Raw genomic sequence first — 18593 nt, 5'->3', positions numbered from 1 at the left:
GGTCTGGTGGCACTACCAGTGATGTTGACTGCTATCTGAAGCCCTTGCTGGTGGCACTGGAAGGCTAGGTGCTGCCCCTGGGAAGAAGACCCTGCTGTCACAATTTCCCTCCAGGCCACCACTCCCTGAGGGGCTCCCAGGAAAGGTCTCATCAGATCGGGCCCTTTCTCAGTGCAAGAGACTGATAATAGATCGTTCAAGTTGCATGAAACAAGGTTTGTTATGGGATGGGGTTTTATACTAACAACCCGTAGAGAAAAGAGGCAGCTCAGGAACAGGTGTCAGCAGTTCACTGTCCCTGTCTCAGAGAAACGGGGTAGTCCTTCCAGATGTTACTTTTCCCCTGCTTATTCTTTCTGCTCCCAGTGGACTGGCCATCTCTTAGCCCCCTAAGATAATGGATCTCCAGAAGCGAGACCATTAGCAGGGACCTAGGGTCCAGCCCCTCTCCCAGGCGCATTGGGCTGTGGCAGGGGCTTCCCTCTAGAACATCCCACTAGCTTGTTGTGCAAGGGAACTGCCACTTCACCGCTCTTCGGGCATAGTCTTTCTCTTCAGAGCTAACACTATAGCTTCATAGTTTTAGATTTGATAAGGGCTTGTTCATTCTTTACCTTTGCCTCCTGTTTTGGCAAACATTGTAGAAGACAGATGATACGGTCCCACAGAAAAATTCACTATTGAATAGCCAAGGCAATAAATCTGTCAGGTTGCCTCTGGATAACTCTTGTGTGCCCAGCTGGCCTCCAAAGACATTCTGCTTTTTTCACTGTTCTTTTGTTCGTGGTCATAAAAATCAACTGATATTTATTTCATAGGGATCATGTATCATACTTTGGAGCACACACACAATTCTGAGAGGTATGAAATACTGAAGGCTTTGCTTTGCTCAATGCCTTCAACCTTTCCAGGTGCTCTCCTGACATTATCATTTTCACCTCCCAAGTAGGTACTGCCAAAAACTCTTGCCCCCACTTTGCTGGTGAGAAAACAGGTCCAAAGATATACAACAAGGTAATGGCTGAACCAATACTAGAATCCCAGTATTCTATTCTGGTAGATTCCATGACATCCCAATACAAAAGCATGAGCTCATTAAATGAGAAATGTTTGCATGGCTACCCACCCACAGTGTAAGTCTCACAGCATTAGTAATTTCCATTCTCTGAACGTGATCCTGGGATAGCTGAGAAATTCATTATTAACCTAACAAAAATGGCGTCTAGAAACCGTCCCGTGTCTCTATAGTAGTTGTGCTGGTTTGAAAGAATGTATGCCCCCTAGAAAAGCCATGTTTTAATCAAAATCCTATTTCATAAAGGTAGAAAAATCCCTATTCAATACTGTATGTTTGAAACTGTAATCAGATCATCTCCCCAGATGATATGATTTAGTCAAGAGTGGTTGTTAAACTGGATTAGGTGACGACATGTATCCACCCATTTGGGTGGGTCTTTTTTTTTAATTTTTTATTAATTAAAAAAAATTACAAGAAAGAAACACAAACATTTGGGTGGGTCTTGATTGGTATATTGGAGTCCTATAAAAGAGGAGATTCAGAGAGAGCAGAGAATGCTGCAGCATCATGAAGCAGAGAGTCTACCAGCCAGCAGCGTTTGAAGATGAAGAAGGAAAATGCCTCCCGGGGAGCTTCATGAAACCAGAAGCCAGGAGAGAAAGCTAGCAGATGATGCCGTGTTTGCCATGTGCCCTTTCAGCTGAAAGAGAAGCCCTGACTCTGTTCGCCATGTGCCTGCTCACTTGAGAGAGAAACCCTGAACTTCATCAGCCCTCTTGAACCAAGGTATCTTTCCCTGAATGGATGCCTCAGATTGGACATTTCTATAGACTTGTTTTAATTGGGACACTTTCTCGATCTTAAAACTGTAAACTAGCAACTCATTAAATCCCCCCTTTTAAGAGCCATTCCGTTTCTCGTGTATTGCATTCTGGCAGCTAGCAAACTAGAACAGTATTATTTTAGTAATCAGTCTAGTGGTAGGTGGTGTAGGGATTCAGTGATTCTGTACAGAAATGAAACCATGTTTCTGAGTGACTGTGCTTCCTTCTACCCGTTCATTCAGCCAGCCACCCTATTAGAATGTCCTTGTTTATAAACAATCCCAGACCTGAGCGTCAGGGGACCTGAATTCAAATGCACCCTCTGACACTAAATATGTAATTTGGGGTTAAGTTACTGCTCCTTTGTGAATCTAATTTTTTTAACCTGTAAAATAGAGGTGAGTTTTTATTTTTTCATGTTTCCTCAATTTCCTACATGATACTAGGCCCCACACCCTACTCTCTGTCCATCACATTATCTCCTCATTCAGCCTTTTCCACCTCACCCCAGGGCTTGAGAGCTGATATAATTCAACTCTACATAAAACCAATTTGCAGGTGCTATATGGAATCCCTGTGCCATTTAATTCCACTAAATTACATTTTTATGTTAACTTAATAGCGTAATATTTTATGAACTTGTTAGGTTGAATGCATGGAATGAAATCAATATTTCTGATAATTACTTGCTAGGGATGGGGAGGTTCAGTAGAAAATCATTTAAAACTTCCAGACTGTTATTGATTAAAATGAGTGCCTTGAAGATTTAGTATATTTAATGCACAGGGGGTTCTTTTGCTTGATGTATTCTATAGCTTAGGCAAAAGTTGAAGCCCCAGCATTTATAATAACACTTAGCAGGTAATTTTCTTGACTGGATTTAAAGAAGTGGCAATTTGGAAGTAGGACATTCCGTGTAACCCCATATAGAGTGTTCTCAGACTTTATTGCTGAAATTTAGCATTCTTATCTGGGATGTTCTGCCTCTAACACGCAGGTTCTTTGTTTTCTTTTTTGGAATTATTGGAAACTTCCTTTGTATCTCTCTCTGTATTCACAGAACGTATGGTCGTTTCATTCATGTGTTCTTGAATGGCTCTAGAACTACCAAATGTTGATAACAACATTTTTCCCCAATTCCTGCTACACATCAAATGTGCTTTTTAAGATAAAGAGATGATTTTGTTGTGCAGCCCTGTTGAAAACCACAGGTTTAAAGGGTGTCAGGTGACCTTCACTAATTGAGGGAAGAAAAGTGAGTGTTATTGAAAGGCACCCATAGGCTATTTAAAAGGCACTGGGAAGCCAGTGCAGGTTTGGAGTCAGATGTCAGATACATAGGGGTCAAATCTCATCTTGCCTTCTGGATACTGTGGAAGGCCGGGAGATAGCTGGCAGTGGATCGGTCCAGAGAATGGCAGGAATGCAGAATGCTTGATAGGGGCTTGAATTTACGATCGAATACTGGGCAGGGAGAGAAGAAGACAGAAGGAAGGAAACAGGAAAAATAGATAAACCCCTGGAATTCATAAGAAAGGGGCAGTAAATTGCAAGCATGAGTCCACGATTGGGGTTTAGGTAACGGTGGAAGGTTGGACCAGTAGGCAAATCAAGCACAAGAGAAGGAGCAGACTTGAAAGACACCATGAGGTCACCCATGTTACTGAATCTTAGATGCAAGAGATGTCTTCAGATAGAATTCTAGCACTTCAGAAGGTGATCATGGTCCTGAGACCTGGACTAGGGGCCATCTGCCTGCAGGTGAGGCTGGAGGCTGAGGCTTTAAGGTGCGTAGTGAATGTTTGGTACTGTACTGCTTAAAAAGCCCATTCACTTTTGGTGTCCCGTATGCTTTCCGAGAAATGGCCAAAAGAGACACCCCAAGAGCAAGAACAGTTATGCTCACAGCTAACCATTATCGAGTGCCTTGGAGGGGGGCATCATTAGTATCTCCATTTTACATAGGAAGGAACTGAAGAGAGGTTAGAAAACTTAATCATGGTCACACAGCTAATAAATGGCAGAGCTGGACTTGAGCCCCAGTCTGACAGCCTTCAGATCCCCAGACTTAATTAAACAGAGAGGGAGAAGAAGAACTGCAATTGAAATGGGAGTGTGCGTCTAAATCCAAAAGAAGAAACAGCAAGGAGAGCAAACATGATTGATTGTTTGCCATTAGAAACTTTGAAAATGAAGGCAGAGAGTGCAGTTATTTTACGTGTTGTATGTGTGCCTGGTTTACCACCATTAGTAATCACCTGCCTTCCACAATGCTTGCATTTGAGCTGTCCCTCGTGCATTAGGACTTTTCCTACCAATACTAGGACAGATGGACAGTGGTAAATGACTGCCTCTTAAAACCCCATTATACTGTAGCCTGGAATGAGGGTAAATGTCTGTGAATGTCGACAAGGACTCAAAGATCCCAGGGGCTTGCTGCTGTGCTCATCTGCTCCTGTGCATAAATATTTAACACTTGCCCTTTTTTTTATATTTATCCTAGGGTTTTTTAACCTTATCTTTCAGTAGTGTTTTACTTGTGGGAAATCATTTATAAGAGCCAAAAACTTAATACATGATGAGCTGGTAAAATGACAAGCCCTTGGAATGGCTCATACATGCCTATTTTGCACACATGCAAGCTATTTTAAATGGAATTGTGTAACAAATTTTTACATGTCTCAATGTTTATATATTTACATGTCATTTACATAGGACTTTAGGGGGACATTGGCTCCAGATTTTCCATTTCACATGTCAGATATTGCAGGTTCAGCTCCAGACCACAATAAGCGAGTATTGCAATACAGCTATTTGCAATTTTTTTGGATTTCCTGTGCATAAAAAGTTATGTTTATACTATACTGTAATCTGTTAAGTGTACAACTTAGCATCATGTCTTAAGAAAAAAAACACTGTACACATAACTTAATTAAAATGTGACACAGAGACACAAAGTGAGCACAAGCTGTTGAAAAAGTAGCACCGAAAGACTTGTTTGACAGAAGGTTGCCACAAACCTTTAATTTGTGAAAAAAAAAAAAACGAAAAACACAATATCTACAAAGCACAATAAAACAAGATGTGCCTGTATTCCTGTCCTAGCTCAGGGGGAGGCCTCATTTTAAGCTGGCCACCAATCCCAAATTATATTAAGATATAAGCAGCCCTGAGGTACCTTGATGTACATAGCAATCAAATACTGCAGAGCTGGGCTATGTTTTTTTACAGCTGTTTTTAGATTAATTCCTTGGTATATCTTATGATCCTGGGATAGTTACTAGCCAAGTAAATTAAGCAAATCAGGCTGCTGAGAGCTACTTTACAGTTTATTTCTCTCCCCACCCACCCCCGCCCCCAGTAAAAAACACTGGGTGAAGATCTCTCTGAAAAAGCAATAAGGCACGAGTGGTTTGAACTCTGACTTTGAAACCAAGCTTCTAAAAGGGTTTGAATCCCAGCTTGGCCATGTTCTGTCTGACCTGGGCTAAACCACTTCCCGTCTCCCTGGCCTCCATCTCAGTGCCTCCGAAATAATGAGGCACATGTCACCCTTGATCCCTGGGTCCTCAGGTCCCTGAGGGAACTGATGAGCTGATTGCCATGAGGTGGTCCCAGAGTCTTGAAATGGGATGAGCCTTTCATGGGAAGCCTTCCTGGAAGAGTACCTCTTTGTGACCATGCTTTTCCCCAAATGTGTTTTTTCCTCTCATTTTATTCTCAAAACCACATCTGTATCTATTTAACCTCTAGTTTTAAACTTTGAAAATTTCACACATATTAATGAAATTTCACCAGATTATTCATGGGCACTCAAGGACTGTTCTTCCGACAGAAAGCAAATTGGCTAAACACTACTCACCCCGTTTATCTAAAATATGGTAATGTGCCAGTTTAAAACTGTTGTGTAGCCCAGAAAAGCCATGTTCTTTAAGGCTGATTCAGTATTGCTAGGTGGGATCTTTTTGATTCAGTTGTTTCCATGGAGATGTGACTCATCCAGTTGTGGGTGTGACCTTTTGATTAGGTGGTTTCCATGGAGATGAGTCTCCTCCCATTCAAGGTGGGGTCACTCACTTGAGTCTTTTAAGAGGAACTTTTGGAAAAAGCTTCAGCACCCTTACAGAGAGAGAGACTTTTGGAGATACAAAAAGAAAACGCTCCCAGAGAAGCTGTTTGAAACTAAAAGCCAAAGGACCAACAGATGCTAACCATGTGCCTTCCCAGCTGACAGAGGTGTACTGGACCCATTACCCTTTCCGGAGCCAAGGTATCTTTCCCTAGATGCCTTAGTTTGGACATATTAATGGCGTTAGAACTGTAAATTTGCAGCTTAATAAATTCCCTTTTGAAAAGCCGTTCCATTTCTCGTATATTGCATTCCAGCAGCTTTAAAAAACTATGATAGGTGTCATCCTATAATCCTAAATATGTTAAAATTAATATGAGATTCCAAGTTCAAAGTACAGTTTTGAAATATCAAAGTATCTTGTCAATTATTGAAAATTTGTTAAAGGAACTATTCTAGGTGATTAAGAATCCTCAGTAGTAAAAAAAAAATCCAAAAGCCACATGTAATTTTATACTGAGAAATACATTATAGATGACAAGATAATTTTATATGTATATTGATAGGATTTATTAGCAATCATTTCATTGCCTATCTTTCATTTATAAATATAAATGGAAAATTATTCCAAGTAAGAGGCTGTCACTTTCAGTAATTATTGTTAGTATAGTTTTAGGAGAGTTGCTTTATGAATTGCTACAAAGAATGTGTATATGTATATATGTCTGTGTATCTGCTCAACAGATAAAGATATTGCCTTTCAACTAATCTGAATTTTTCCTTTCACTGAAAAAGAAAGTGTTTTTCATAACTAATTAGTTCCCATTTTTCGGTCTGCATTCTACCCTGCAGAACATTTTCAGGGTCACATTCCGAATGTGTGCATGGATCAGGATTAAAATTCAGACTTGTGACTCTGATGCCCCGTTCCTGTTCTACTCCTGTGAAACTGCAGTGTCCGATTACCTTGGGGCTTTTTAAAGGCCTTTTCTTCCCTTCCATTTATTCATTTATTTAGGAAACATTGAGTGCCTCCTCGGGCAGGGTGCAAGGCCTGGATAGTGCACAATGCAGATAAGGTTAGCAATGCTCCTGGGTAGGTAACAGGGACACCAGTCAGGAATGTCTCCTCTGAGAAGGAAACATTTAATCTGGGCCCTCACAAATGGGTAGAGGTGAGTTAAGGGAAGTGGGTATCCTGGGAGGGGAAATAAACTGAGTGGCAATCCTGAGTGCAAAAGAGCTGAGCATAGTCTGGGAGCCAGAAGATGATAATGGGCTGTTTCTGTTATTTAGTATAGGCATCCCTGTACAGTCCCTTTGACACAGAATGCAAGACGGTAATCTCTCATCAGTGCAACTCATGAGAACTGGAGCTTCCAGAGCTTCTCGGAGAATTAAGTTTAACAAGCAACTTCACTATTATTTCCTTTATTAATATCATTATTATTTTTTTGGAGGGGGAGGAAGGTGTTGCAGAGGGGTGTGAGGAGGAAGAGACTAAGGAAAAGGCGTGATTTAGCACCCAGTTTTTGGGCCTGACTTTGCTAACAAACTCCAGGACGTTGGGCACTGCCAATAGAAGGTGAGCAAGACATATTTCTCTGCCTTGAAATATTTTACCTCAATGGATTTTTCTATTTCTGTCTCCTGACTTCTTCCAAACAATGATTAAAAGGAATGTGTTCATAAACCAAGCAGTCATATAAGCATATATAAAATTTAGTCAAGTGAACCCAAGGCCCTTTTTTTGGTTGTTTTTTTTATTTTACTTAACCTGGGGCAGTAAATTCACTGGACACTGATATCCTACAATGTTGGCTATAACGCCACATTGATCCCCAGTTCTCAGGGACAGGCCGCACATCTGTTTTCTGCTCATTGGCACTTTAAGTGAAATCCCGATGTGATTGTTTATTGGTAGCCCAATTAGCTACTTTAATTATCTGTCCCAAAGTCCAGGTCAAGATGTTTATCATCTCAGCTAGACAGTGACCACACGTATAGCTTGCTAGAAGTAGTTTAACTGCTCAAAGAATAGAAAAATCTTAGTACATTCTTGTTTTGTTAAGAAAGCAAGATTTTTTAAAATGAGTGCACATAAAGCATATGTTTAAATTGCTTTAAATTTTTTTTCAGCTCAAACACACACATCACAGCAAAGCTCACCTCTCACCCAGCTAGGAGTATCTTTAAAGTACAAGCCTCAAACCTACTCTGCAACCCAAAGAATTAGGCTCTTGTAGACCATGGAGTTTGTCTTCACACTTAGAGAAGCCCCAGCCCCAGAAAGATAAATGATGACGAGTTCATTTCATCCATCTCAGCATTTTCTTCTCACATGTGGCACCATTTTTCCATAAAGCGATCCAAAATGGCCCCCTTGATGGTCTCATTCTTCATGTCCACGGTGTGAGAATGTGTTAGGATTATTCTATGTAGCAGCAAGTCCTGGAGTGGTTCACTGAGTGGCCAGAGGCCTCCTGGCTCCAGCTTAGTAGTGTCCAACTGTAGGAAAAGCAGAGTTCCTACCTTGGGCCTTCTTTCAAGAGTAAGGAGACCTTTTCTGGAAAGTCCAGCCATCCTCCCCTCTCGTCACATCTGCCAGGGCTGTATTAGTTGGCCACACCCAAGAGGGTCACTGGCTGGTTGGTGGAGACCAGTAGAACCACCACAACAGGCTAAATCAACCAGGACTGATGCTGGTCCTTAAGCTATTGAGATACTGTACTATTTTGAATGTCACTCTGGTTTGAGTACATTTCTAAAATTAAACCTTTCTGAGAAAATACCTGGTTCCTCTTAACTTCTCCATTCTTCCAGGTCTACTCATTTGTGTCCACCCTTTTACTCCTCCCATACTCTAAGGCACACTCTGGCCCTGGGAAAGGAGCACTCCAAGGAGCCCCACCTCAGAAATTGACTCATTTAAATGAGCTATGAATAAGAAAGGCATTTTTAAATGACCTATGCTCGGCTGGTATAAGGAGCTATTACTGAGTAACTGTCCAGCCCCACTCTTCCTACTGGAGTCCCAAGCATAGTGCCCCGACCCTTTGCCTAGAGGTTTCCAGAATCTGTGGCCAGAGACTAATCCTTTGACCCCCATTCTCCTGGCAGAGCACATGCTCCCTGAAACCAGTCCCCATACACTTTGTACCAGGCCTGCATGATCAGCATCTGCTGGCTTCCTCTCTCAGCCTCCTGACTCACACTGACACCCCAGTCCTTCCCCAAATCTGTCCTTCTCTATCATGAAGATGTTTGGGCAGCCATTCTAAAGGCATGTACCCCTTGCTCAAAGATTCTTTTTGCAAGATAATCTGAGCCTTCAGATGAAAATGCACCAGATTTCAGGGGCCCAGTGTTCTCCCTTCTTCAAGTTCCACCTCTGCCTGGTCCTTCTTGGCCAAACGAGCTGGAAATGGTGTCTTTGAACAGCATCCGATAGTACCTATTATCTCTGCACACACCTTTTGCCCAGTGGGAATGATTAAGCAAATGTCTGGGTTTGCATTCTGTGCCCTCCCTTTCCCAGCTCTGTGACCTAGGACAAGTTACTGTGTTTGATTGCCCTGAATTTCATTATTCCCAGTGATGAAAAGTGAAGATAGCAATACCTGCCTCAGAAGATTACATGAGATATTTGATGAATGAAAGTGCCTAACACAGGCCTGTTCTTCATTCTTAATAAGATATAATCCTCTTCAAGACAGGGCATCAGTAAAGGATCCCTTGGCACTTAGCACGGTTTATTTACTTAACAGGCATTTATTGACTACGACAGACTAGGGGAGAGGATGATGCTTAGCTGACGTCCTAGTGATATATGAACAAATGAGACATACCCTGTGCTCAAAGAGCTCACAATCTAATGAGGCAGAAAATATAAATACCACTTGTGACAAACACCATATGCAGAGAGAGGATATCAGAATATTTTGAGCAGTGACGGTATCAAATTTATGTTTTAGAGGAAATGCAACAATAAGAAAAAGGAATTATAGGGAGTTGGTAATGGAGGCCTGCTGTCCATGTAGAAGCCCTAATCCAAGTCAGAGAGATTTGTAGACAGGGAGGGGAGTGGCAATGCGAATAGAAAAGTGTGGTTCAATCTAGAGGTCTTTTAAAAGTTGAGCATACTGATTAGGGGACTCAAGAGAGAGGTCCAATTTAGCAATATAGATTTGGCATTAGCATTGGTAATGGAGCCATGTGTATAAATGTATAAATGAGATCACACTGTGTGGGTATTAATTAAAGGCATGTTGATGGCCTTCCTTGTGTTTTATACAGTTTCATTATCAACATGGGTGAGAAATGAAGAAACAAAATGTTCAATCTCTTCTCTGCCTTTGTGGCCATCTCGCCTGTGATTTTTTTCCCCCCTCGTACTGACTAAGATTAATTCTCTTTTGATGAAGCGTGTTTTACTCTGTGAACAGGAGGACCTTAGCTGTAGAAGAAAACAGTGAGCCACACCCACATCCCTCCCCATTATGATGATAAAAAGCACAGACTCTGGTGTCAGATGGACTCTGGGTTTTAGTTCTGGGTTCACTTCAGGCTTGGCTCCCCCACATATGAACTTGAACCAGTTTTCTAATTTTTTTTTTTTTTACATGGGCAAGTACCAGGAAACGAACTCAGGGCTCCGGCATGGCAGGCGAGAGCTCTGCCACCGCACCACCATTGCCCGAGCCAGTTTCCTAATCATTATAACCCTCAGTTTTCTCTTGTGAAATGGGAATGATAGCATTCCCTGCCTCACGTTGTTGGTACACAATTTCAATGAGCTATTGCACTCACACTGGTCAGCACCGCCTGGCCCATACCAAATGGTCAACAGATATTAGCGATTCGTATCTCCACTCCTCCTAGCCTTTTCTTTCCTTTATTCAAATTGAGAGGGAGGGAGGAAACTATGAGAAGGAACAGGAAGAGCTTTCCTCAGATTTCAGCTAGTATGAGGAATTAGTGACCAAAGCCAGAATGCCAACACTTTGTGTATTTAAATGACCGGTTGGCATTCGTCCCAGGGTTTTCCTATATTACTGTGCTCTCCGTAGAAATTGTGTTCCAGCTCCAGATCTGGTGATAGCCTTTCTGCTTCTCAGATGCCTTCCCAGGGAGGGGGATTTTCTTTTCTGGGGGAGCCACCCCGTCAAGCCACATCATTGTCTGGATTTATGCCAGAAATCCTGTAGCTTGGACCTGCTTGTGGTACCTCATCATAGCATCCCAGCACATGAGGCCTCAAAGAGAATCAGAACTCCCCCAGCTCAGCCTTGGCCCAGATGCCTGATGAGAAAGGATCGAGACGTTCAGCAGGGAAGACCCTCTGCTTCCCAAGCCAGCACTGCACTCCAGCTCACAAAACACACACCTGCTCCTGCTTCCAGACAGTTCCAGCTTTGCTTTAGAATGCTGAAGGTGTTTCCTAGCTGCTATGACCACAGGTAGCTGAGGTTCTCTGAAAAAGACCCGAAGAAAAACCCTGTGATTTCCTATCTCATATGACAATTTCACTTTTTTTCATACATGATATATTTGTTTTATTAAGCCATTCCGATCCTTATCCAAGCTGAGAGTAGTCTACCCTGTCACCAAAACTAAGCCTGCACATCAAAGCAAGAGTGACCAGCAAGGGCACAGGGAGATGGAGGGAACCCAGGGCCAGCTGTCAGGACCTGGGGAAGCCTTGGACAGCTTTGTCTTAGGGAAACCATCTCAGAGACATTAGCTTTTCCTGACACACCCTTGGTGTAAGTCATCCTGACCATGTGGTTACATTAGATCTCCTTTACCTCCTCTCTAAGCATTTCTTTTTCTATGATATAAAGTGGCTATTCTAGGAGGAAAGCAATTTGATGTCAGGAACGCCTGTAAGCCTGGGGAATTGGGACTCAGAGGCTTGGAATTGAAGCCCAGCTGCTGGTGGAAAATACACTGTGAATATTTTATCCAGTAATGCATATATAACATTAAACAGAATCCAAATACATAAATCACTTATACAATAGCCGTTAAAAGCCGCCTTCCAGCATTTCAGGACCTGGCTGCCAGAACTGCTTTCAAAGTCCTCTATTGCCATCTGCAGGCAGAATGTTTTTATTTTGCTGTTTAATATTTTCAGTTCCCCTTAGCCACTTCACAGTCCTTTAATACTCGGGTTTTTCTAGAGTAAGACTTCCTACCCCAAAGTTGAAATGCTGTGTGTTTTTGAAGACTGGAAAGTAGTACTCTTTGAAACTCTCTGTAAGGACAGAGAGAACAGGATGGATGGACAGCGGTCTTTTGCCCAGCTCCGTGTGCATATCTGGGCTGTCTGAGCTGAGGCTCCATCCAGCCTGACTCTCCAGGCCAAGGACTTATAATGGGTCCTGTCCTCACAGAATCCACATCATAGTCACCAATACATCACATCAAAGTAACGGGAAGTATTGGTGTCAACAGTAAAACCTGCCCATCCATCGGCAGGAGCTCACAGGACCATCTCCAGTGGAGAAGCTTCACCCTGCAGGTTGCCACTTCTCACAGAGCCAAAAGGAAAATTTGATTCTCAATATAAGACATAGCTGAAGGATTATCAGGTAACCTTTTTGGGTTTTTGTTTGTTTGGTTGGTTGGTTGGTGGTGGGGTTTTGTTTTGTTTTTGTTTTTGTTCTTGTTTTGGCATAGGCAGGCTCCAGGAATCGAATATCAGGTAACTTTTTGACATGAGCTACAAAAGAGCCTCCATCTGGATGACAACGGTGTGTAGACACAAGACATAAGACTCTAACAGGAGGCCCACGCTTATGTAGCACTTAGATTCCTCATTTAGCTGTAGTCGCTGAGCCCTAGGTATAGCACCTGAGCCTTCACAAGCAAGTCATGGGCATCACCAAGGAGCTAATCTGAGCATGAAGTAGCACCACTGGAGTCTTATTAGCTCTGAAACGATGCACATGGCCACCTGGCTCTTTGCCGTTTCGTGGAAGGCTGGATGGAGGAGATCCACATTGGAGCCCATGGTAAGCTGGGCACCGAGCAAGGAGATGGGCACTGGGCTGAGGGACAGCAGGTGGAAACCTGGACTGCTGCACTCATGACACAGCTGCTGTGAGATGTTGGTGGCTGGAAATACCTGGAATGACAGAGCTCATTTTAGTCAAAGGCCCTAAGAGATGCTGTCATTTACCATCAACTGGGAAAAATTCAAAAGCAGATGGCCTCTCATTTTACCCATCTACTTATAAAAAGAAGTATGAAATGGTAGAAATGAAAATTTGGGAAATCTGACAAAGACTAAAAACCCAAGGGCCTTATATATTAGTTATCCATTGCTGCATAACAAAGCACCCCCAAAACTTAGTGACTTAAAACAACAGATTTACCATCACTCACAGCCTCTGTGAATCAGGAATTCAGTGAGGATGGCTCATCTCTATCTTTTCCACAATGACGGAGACCTCAGGTAGAAGGTTTGTAGATGGAACACTGGAGTCATCTGAAGTCACATTGACTTACTTGTCTGGTGGTTGATGCTGGTTGTTTGTAGAGCCTGGCTGCAGTTCTCAGTGAGAATGCGCACATACAGCCTCTCCAATGGCCTGTACTTCCCCACAGTGTGGCAGTTGGGGTCCCAAGAGAGGGAGCAAAGAGGCTACAGTGCCGTTACGACCTGGTCTCAGAAGTCTTCCACTGTATCATAAAGGTCATGGCAATTAGAAAGGTCAGCTCTGGAAGATTGTCAAGTTATATTGTAAGACTAATATGTGGGCTGGCATATACATTAGTACGGCTGTCTTTGGAAAACACCATCTGCGATACCTTATTTCATGTATCTGAAACCCATAATGAATGGATGCAGCATGGCATAGGCCCTCAGAGATCACTGGATGGCTTGTAATAGATGAAGGGGTAGGTGTGTGGAGAGGCTCTAATTCTGGTTCTCTCTCCAACTTGATACCCACTTCTGGAAAACAAAAAGACTGAGCTCTGAATCAGTGACAGTCACCCTTTTCTTATACACCAATATACATGCCTCAGTGGTAGTAGGTCCACTACAGCAGTAATTTTGGTTAAGGAGTGATGGTGAAAGTTTGGAAAAGTCTCCCTTGAAAATTCTCATTGCCCCTCACCCTCCTCCAGTTGAGAATCTCTGAATTACACAGTCTCTAAGGTCCCTTCCAGCTCGCATCTTCATGTCATTGAGAACCTTTGGCTTCTGGAGGTTTGTTTCCTGTTTTCTAGAGCAAAAGACTCACAGAATTATCGGTTAAATTTTCTCCAGCCCACAGATTGTTTCCTTTTGTCATAACAAAGGTCCTCTCCCAGTCCTCACTATACTCTTGCTCCTGTGGAGCCACAGAAGAGAGCCTGTGTTTGCAGGTTCCTACCCAGGCTCTTTGAGATATCTTCCTCTTTGTAATGATAGAATCGGGTCGTGGGGCACTTGGCTAGAGTCAAACCATTTACAAGTGAAAAAACCTGAGGTCACAGGGCAAGTTTGTGGCAAATCAGGCTAAAATCCTATTACCTCCAATAGTGTGCTTCTGTTTGTGTGGCATCACCTTTTTAATAGGAAATATGCAAATGTGTGAGCTGTAGGTCACACTGCCACCCCATTTCTGCCATCTCCATCATTCCCAGGCGGGGCTATCTTCTTCTCTATAATTCCAGAAAGGTGGCCAAGGCTCAATTAATTTTTGTAAAAATATAGACTTTTTTTTCAGACATGAGAACATTATATTAAAATGGAAAATTGAAATATATTATAACTAAATATAATTACGATCATACATAAAAAGTCTTGGTGTGGTATGAAAGGAGACCAACAGTGTTTGTATACTTGTAGAGCTAGGTATTTTAAATATATTTAATCTACTGAGTTAGTTACTTAGCAGGTCAGTGGTGGAAGAAAGCTGTGCTGCTAAATTACAGTATAGGAGAAAGGAGAGGAGCTACATTTTGGTTTAAATTTGAGTTACTTTTCTTTTAAATTCAGTGACCTCAACTGTGAAAATAATAACAGTCTTTCATTTTTCATTTTAAAATGTGACATTTTTTAAAATTTATTTATTAATTAAAAAAATAAAGAAACAAAATAAAACATACATAATCAGTAATTCACAATATCATCACTTAGTTGCATATTCATCATTTTTAGAACATTTGCATTAATTCAGAAAAAGAAATAAAAAGACAATAGAAAAAGAAATAAAACAAACACAGGAAAGAAAAAACAAAAAAGATTATACCTACCATACCCCTTACTCCTTGCTTTCATTGATCACTAGCATTTAAACTAAATTTATTTTAGCATTTGTTCCCCCTATTATTCACCTCTATTCCATATGTTCTACTCCTTTGTTGACAAGATAGATAAAAGGAGCATCAGACACAAGGTTTTCACAATCACACAGTCACATTGTGACAGCTATATCATTATTCAATCATCCTCAAGAAACATGGCTACTGGAACACAGCTCTACATTTTCAGGCAGTTCCCTCCAGCCTCTCCATTACATCTTGAATAACAAGATGATATCTACTTGATGCATAAGAATAACCTCCAGGATAACCTCTCTGTTTGGAATCTCTCAGCCATTGCTACTTTGTCTCATTTCCCTCTTCCCCCTTTTGGTGAAGAAGGTTTTCTCAGTCCCTTGATGCTAAATCTCAGCTCACTGTAGGGTTTTTCTCAATCCCTTGATGCTGAGTCTCTGTTCATTCCAAGATCTCTGTCCCACGTTGCCAGGAAGGTCCACACCCCTGGGAGTCATGCCCCACGCAGAGAGGGGTAGGGTGGTGAGACTGCTTGTTGTAAAATGTGACATTTTTAACAGGCATTTAATTAAATGGGTAAAAGCAGAGGAAATGACCAGCAGGGAAATGCTAGGCATCCCATGTTCAACAGCTGCAAAGCAAGGTGAGGCCCAAGATAATTCTTTTCTAAGCCCAACTTCATGCTCCAGAGAAAGTATCTTTGGCCACAGGCTATAGATACCTGGAAAACACTATGAAGTACATCTTCATTTAAACAATACTTAGAATACAACATAGTTTGTTTCGACTTTTAAACCACCCTCCTTCAACATTCAGGGACTCGTTATATACTCAAAGTGCCTCCTCTTTAAAAAAAAAAAGATGCATTGTGTAATATTACACACAAGTGTGGCAGTGGTGTCAGATGCAAGTGAAATGCTATTGTTTTAAAACCAACTAAACATTGACTTTTATGTAACATCCTCAGTCACCTACTCGAGTTTGTAGTTTTTTACAAGTACACTGTGACCTACTGTTGTGAGATAGTCTATTGCCTAACCTCAAAGTGTATTCCATCGTTGATCACAGTTCTAGGTGCAATACATTTCGTCACCAGCCATGAAATGGTTTAATTTCTCTTATAAGTGGAACTGAAATGCAGTGAGGGCCATGGACAGATCTCAGCTTTGGGGCCAGCAGGCCTGGGAAGTTACTGCTCTGCAGCTTTCTGGCTGTTGTCATTTAGAGCAGGTTCCTTATCCTCTCCAGCCCTTCTCATCCCTAAATCAGAGATTGTGATACCAATTTCTTAGCAATATTTTTACCATGGATTACTCTTAATTACATATGTAAGTGCCTAGCATAAGAGCTTGGAATACGGTAGGAACTCAAATGAATATTAATGTTATTCTTCTTTGGGGATTAAATGCCCTCCAGCTTTATCTGTAGCAACCAATTTGAAGTTCTCTTCTGATTGCCCAAAAGACAGTTTCTGTAAGACTTTGAAGTATTAATGTGATTGTGAAGAGCAAGATGTCTACAGCTAAAATATCTATCTCATTTCTAACTCTTAACTTTTCATAAGCATCTCTGTCACTTGGTTCTGCTTAAAGTCTCAAAGAACTCTTCCCACCCTTGCTTTTGCTTTTTTATCCTTTTTGCCCCTAATCATAAAGTCCAGAGTCAAGGCTGCCACCAGGTTTGCTTGTTTTGGATCTAGGTGTTTTTGTGGGTTGCCTTTGGGGAACATATTAGGGTTCCTTGTGTAGCATACAAATGTCCTAATATACAAAGTTTTTTGTGACTCAGTCTGAAAAATCACTCATAAAAACCACTCACTAATTATTACTGATCCCAAAGACTTCAAGAGAGGAAAGCTGTTTAGTATTTGTGATGATTAAGTTCATGTATTAGAAGGGAGAATTTGCATCTCCACTTCAGCCAGCAACCCTTGGTTGGAGTTACCAGCTTGTGGCCTGCCCAATGGAATTTGGACTTGCCTTTCCCCACAGTTATGTGATCCAATTCCAATAATAAACCATATAACAATGCATTTTGGTTTATTTCAGTTCAGTTTCCCCAGGGAACCCTGACTAATATAGTAGTTTTACCCTCTGTAAAATCTTGACAGATTTTTCACTTGTCATCATGAAAATTACTTTCACGATACCCTCTCAGAAGTCTTACTTATCTTTACTCAATTGCGATCCTTTTTCAACTCCTGAAAGGTAGCACTATTGCATTTCTCTCTGTAACTTGCAGAGCCACTACCATGCCTGATAAATTTGACCAAAGGCAAAAGTAAGTCTGTGCCACCTCTAAGTGTATAAGTATGAGCGTAAAAGGTTAGATGTTGAACAGCGATAAGTCTGGTTTTCTGTAGCTAATGTGTCCATTAGATATTTGGCTCAAAGCCTCTCATGTAAGTTGTTGCTAGAAGGCAAAGCAGAATGGGGGTTGGGATTTGCAAAATTGCCAGAGGAATGTTCGATGTCCTTCCTGAGAAATATGTTTAGATGAGGATAATTTGGTTAGTAGTCCCCAGGCAATTTGCAAAGAGAAAGCCTATAAACTCTTACTGCCGTCTGTGACTAGATAGAGATATAGAAAAGAGCAGGAGTTCTTTTGTGAGAGTATGTCAACAAGCACATGGATAGCTTTGAGCATACAAATAAGGTGAAGGGACATTAGATGCAGAATACAAAAATGATTTTGAATACAGGCAGATAAGCAAAGGAATATCACCAGACGGGTAACCACACTGATATTTAAAGAACACTAGAGTTCTTATACAGTAGAGCTCAGAGATGTTCAGTATCAACACAGTGAGATTATAAAATACAAACTTAAACAGCTTTCTAAGGCTCTCCCTGAGTGGGACAGGAGTTCAGGCAGTTCCTGCTGGTGTGGACCTGGGAGTCCTGGGAGCAGTAATTCTATATTGGACTGAAAAAACAATAGGCAGTATGACCCAACATTCCACTCCTAGGCATACACCCAGGAGAAATGAAGACGTATGTCCACATAGAACCTTCTACATGGAAGTACTCTAATTAATAGGAGCCATTCCTTGAATGTCATGTGCCAGGCATTGTCCTCAGGCATTATAAACGGTATTTAATTTACTTAAGATTGGTATTACCCCATTTTGTAAGTGAAGAAACTGAAGCTGTAAGGTTAAATATTGTCCCCTCCCCAGGTTTCAGGGCTAGTAATTACCTGAGCCAGTATTGAAACCCAGGTTTGTCAAGACAGTGCCCAAGGCCTCAATCGCTAGCTTATCCTGCTTTATTTCCCCTTCTCCTCGCCATCCCAGCCCCATTCCAAAAGGCAACAGGAAACTGTACCCCATTCCAGAAGGCAGGTATCATTTAGAAGAATATTGGCTTGGTTTAAAAGTACTAGCTTTGTTTTAAATTCTGGAGTTGGA

At 41.7% G+C, this 18593-nt stretch overlaps 1 protein-coding gene across 2 annotated transcripts in view; it reads left to right on the top strand.

The window, feature by feature from the left end:
* LYRM4 (LYR motif containing 4) overlaps nt 1–18593 on the top strand; it is a 183568-nt gene that overhangs the window by 111071 nt on the left and 53904 nt on the right. The window contains exon 3 of one of the 2 annotated variants that reach the window (XM_077143775.1): nt 12392–12504. The exons of the other annotated variant lie outside the window; for it this stretch is intronic. Coding sequence (XP_076999890.1) covers nt 12392–12493 — 102 coding nt within the window. The 3' untranslated portion in view covers nt 12494–12504. The remainder of the gene's footprint in view (nt 1–12391; nt 12505–18593) is intronic. 2 annotated transcript variants of the gene reach the window in all.

Source organism: Tamandua tetradactyla, chromosome 25, assembly GCF_023851605.1.
Source record: "Tamandua tetradactyla isolate mTamTet1 chromosome 25, mTamTet1.pri, whole genome shotgun sequence".
NCBI lineage: Eukaryota > Metazoa > Chordata > Mammalia > Pilosa > Myrmecophagidae > Tamandua > Tamandua tetradactyla.
This window is presented reverse-complemented; position numbering and strand designations above follow the sequence as displayed.